This window comes from Loa loa, assembly GCF_000183805.2.
Source record: "Loa loa unplaced genomic scaffold supercont3.508, whole genome shotgun sequence".
NCBI classification, from domain to species: Eukaryota; Metazoa; Nematoda; class Chromadorea; order Rhabditida; family Onchocercidae; genus Loa; species Loa loa.
The window spans coordinates 2,514-5,666 of NW_018108688.1; the positions used below are offsets into that span (position 1 = coordinate 2,514).

At 27.5% G+C, this 3,153-nt stretch overlaps 1 protein-coding gene across 1 annotated transcript; it reads right to left on the reverse strand.

The window, feature by feature from the left end:
* Positions 1-808: 808 nt before the first annotated feature.
* LOAG_13975 (hypothetical protein) lies at positions 809-1,023 on the reverse strand (the record flags this gene model as incomplete). The annotated part of the gene is made up of 2 exons (XM_003149479.1): positions 809-897; positions 933-1,023. The coding sequence occupies 2 exons, from the start codon at positions 1,021-1,023 to the stop codon at positions 809-811; spliced, it is 180 nt and encodes a 59-aa protein (XP_003149527.1).
* Positions 1,024-3,153: the final 2,130 nt, after the last annotated feature.

Consider the following 3,153-nt stretch of genomic DNA (forward strand, 5'->3'; position numbering starts at 1 on the left):
TAAATTTAAACAAATCCAAAATTTTTCGAGTCCAAGAAAATATTCGAAATCCGAAAAGTTTAAATAGATTCTTAAATTTAGACAATTCTGAATAAATTAACATACCAAAAATTGAAATGAACTTGACAATTGACAGTAGTCTAAAAATATCATGGCATACTCAAGAATATTGGATGAAACTGCAAATGCATTTTATGTGAATAAAATTAAAAAAACTGACAGATTCCACCATAGAAGTGATATGAAATGAAACATTCATTCATGAACAAGAATAAAAAGATTATAATGAAGAAAAACAATTCGTAACAACACGGAAAATAAATATGCCAATAGCTAGAACATATAATTAAGTAATAAGTAGTAATAGATATGAGCTAAATATGTAGAATTGGTTAGATCATATAAGATGCTTTCATATTCGAAGAAATAGAGGACCTTGATCACTAAAATTATTTCTAAAGATGTGATTCATCGAGATCAATTGGATAGACGATATCGCGCGTTATTTGGTCTTCTTTTTTTCTTTTCTTCTTATCGATATCTCATTGAATTTTTCTTACTGATATTGTAATTGTTGAGTTTGTTGCTGTATTGATCAATCTTATACGGATAATGGTTTAATTACCTAAGTTTGAGATCTATCAATCAAGGAAGTAGAACGAATCTTTGTCACGGTTGAAGAGATATTATACCGGAAATAGTATTCCAAAGTTAAGCTCACTATTTTATCTATGCAAAAAATTTTGGCACTTTTACGATCCCAAATTTTTTAAGACAAATGTTGCATTGCATTGTTAGGAAAGTGAACTTAGAGCACAAATTCATGAGCTGCTTCCAGTTCTCTACGTTCCGATACCATGGCTGGCGTTCTCAGTACTGAATCGATACCTTCCCATCCTGATGAATGAAGCTTGTGGTATCTGATGTTATACCTTCATCGTAAACCAGTGCCATTGCTCCGCCTGTCGCTTCTGTTTGATCGATTATTTGACTGATTTTGTGCTGTTTCAGTTTCTTCCACATTGACAACAACAAAACAGTTCTATTTTTGCAGTGTCTCCCATCGGACAACCTTTAAGCCATCAAAATCCGTGAAATTTTCCATTGTTTGCAGAATCTCGATAAGGTAACATTGGCGATAGAATAATTGTGTTCACGTTAATTTCGATCACTTATCTCATTTTCTCAATTCAAATGAGAACAGTAATATAATAAGGGGAATATTAATTAAACTTAATTCACTCGACATATTTCATGTTTCATTGGATCCAATTTATAGAAATACATTTCATTTTAATTTGTATGTTCTACATCCAAGAAATTCTTCAAAACTTCGTTTATTCGATAGTTGGATGATATATCCATCCAAATTATTGATCGCAGCGAAAGAGAAGGATTTTGTTAAATTATGAATGATACCATTTGTATAATTATTTCTCCCGGATCATTTTCTGATTCAATAAAAAGTAATACCATTTACCAAGTACCATTTATGAAATATGAATTAATTCCATCGATAAATATCGATATTAATTTTTATGATTTTGTTATTTGAAAAAAATGAAAACTATAGTATTATGATCAATGAAAGGAATGGAAGTAAAGCTTGTAAAATCATATGTTAAAAATTATGAATAAATATTTAATACAATTCTTTTTTTTTCAAATTTATAACCATATGTTTTATGTTTTAAAACTAATAATAAAAATGTGATGAAAAAATTATGTTCAATTTATGTTATAAAGCAGATCGGAGAAGTACTTCTCATTCAGTTGATTAATTTTACGCTATTTAAGTTTCTTCCACATGAATGGATGGTATTTTCGGGTAGTGAAATTACTGATATGAAAATATATTAAGGTATGATTTTGAAATTCAGGATATGATTTTACTATTTCATTTTTTGTTGTAAACTAATGAAGTCACGTGTTCCAATAAGATTTTGAGAAAATTTCGAATCTTATTTAACCGCGTTTCGTATCTCACCTCATACATTATTATAATTCTTCTATCGAAAAAAAAAACGAAAAGGAAAATTGTAATACGTCCAAACAGCTAAAGAATTTACGGTAAATATTTCTATTATAAAGACAAACAATATATGTGACATTTTTTATATCTAAAACGATAAGTCTGTCGTCGAAGTTTAATCGATTGAAATATTTTCTCATTTGATGTTGAGATAATTTATGGCGATTTTCTCTTCTTATAAAAAAATCTAATCTTTTATGTAAATATCTCTTGTATCAGTGAAATTATTGTCGGCTTTGTAAGAACCTTAAATGAAGCTATTATCTTATCTTAAGCCCAACCCATTTAGGAGCAATATGCCCAATAAATGCATTCTTGGCATTCAAAAAATAACTCTTCTCTGTCGAAGATCACAAAACGTTTGCTTCGTCTCATATAACTCGACCTTTGATTAGACTGTAATTCCCAATTTCATTATCTAGTTTCATTATCAAATAACGTTGTATTATTATAATTGCTATACTTCTACTACTGAATAAACCTTTCTCTTTCCATCCAACACATACAAACGAAACTTTCACGATATCTTTAAACATTTATACCATCATTGTAAATATTATTATCAATATCATTATCATATTTCACATTCGTCCTTTAATAATAAATGACTCTTAAATTTAATTTTATCAATCAATATTAGAATGAATTTACTATTTTGGATAAGATTATTAGCTAAAATTTCCATATAATTTTATTCGATATCATGAAATTTTCGAGAAATAGTCAGTTAATTTTTTTTAAAATAGTTTCATGATTTAAAAGAAAACAGGATGAGATCATAAAATTAATATAAACAATAATAATAAAAATAATAGTAGTGAACAATAGTAATTCTAATCATTGTTAGCATTATCAACATATTAATATGATAGTTGAATGCAAAAAAAAAAAAAATTCAAGCAAATTTTTAACATGAATGATTTATAATAATTATATAATTCCTGCGATTTCTTTAGCTAGATTAATTAAATCTGAAATCATATCGTTGCCATCTATTGCTATTAAATACATGGAAGTTCCATGATAAAAAGATTTGCATACAGAGTCCACAAATAAATTGTATTAATCAAGTTGGATCATAACTAAGATTTAAAAGTCATTAAGTTCTTTTTGCATAAGAT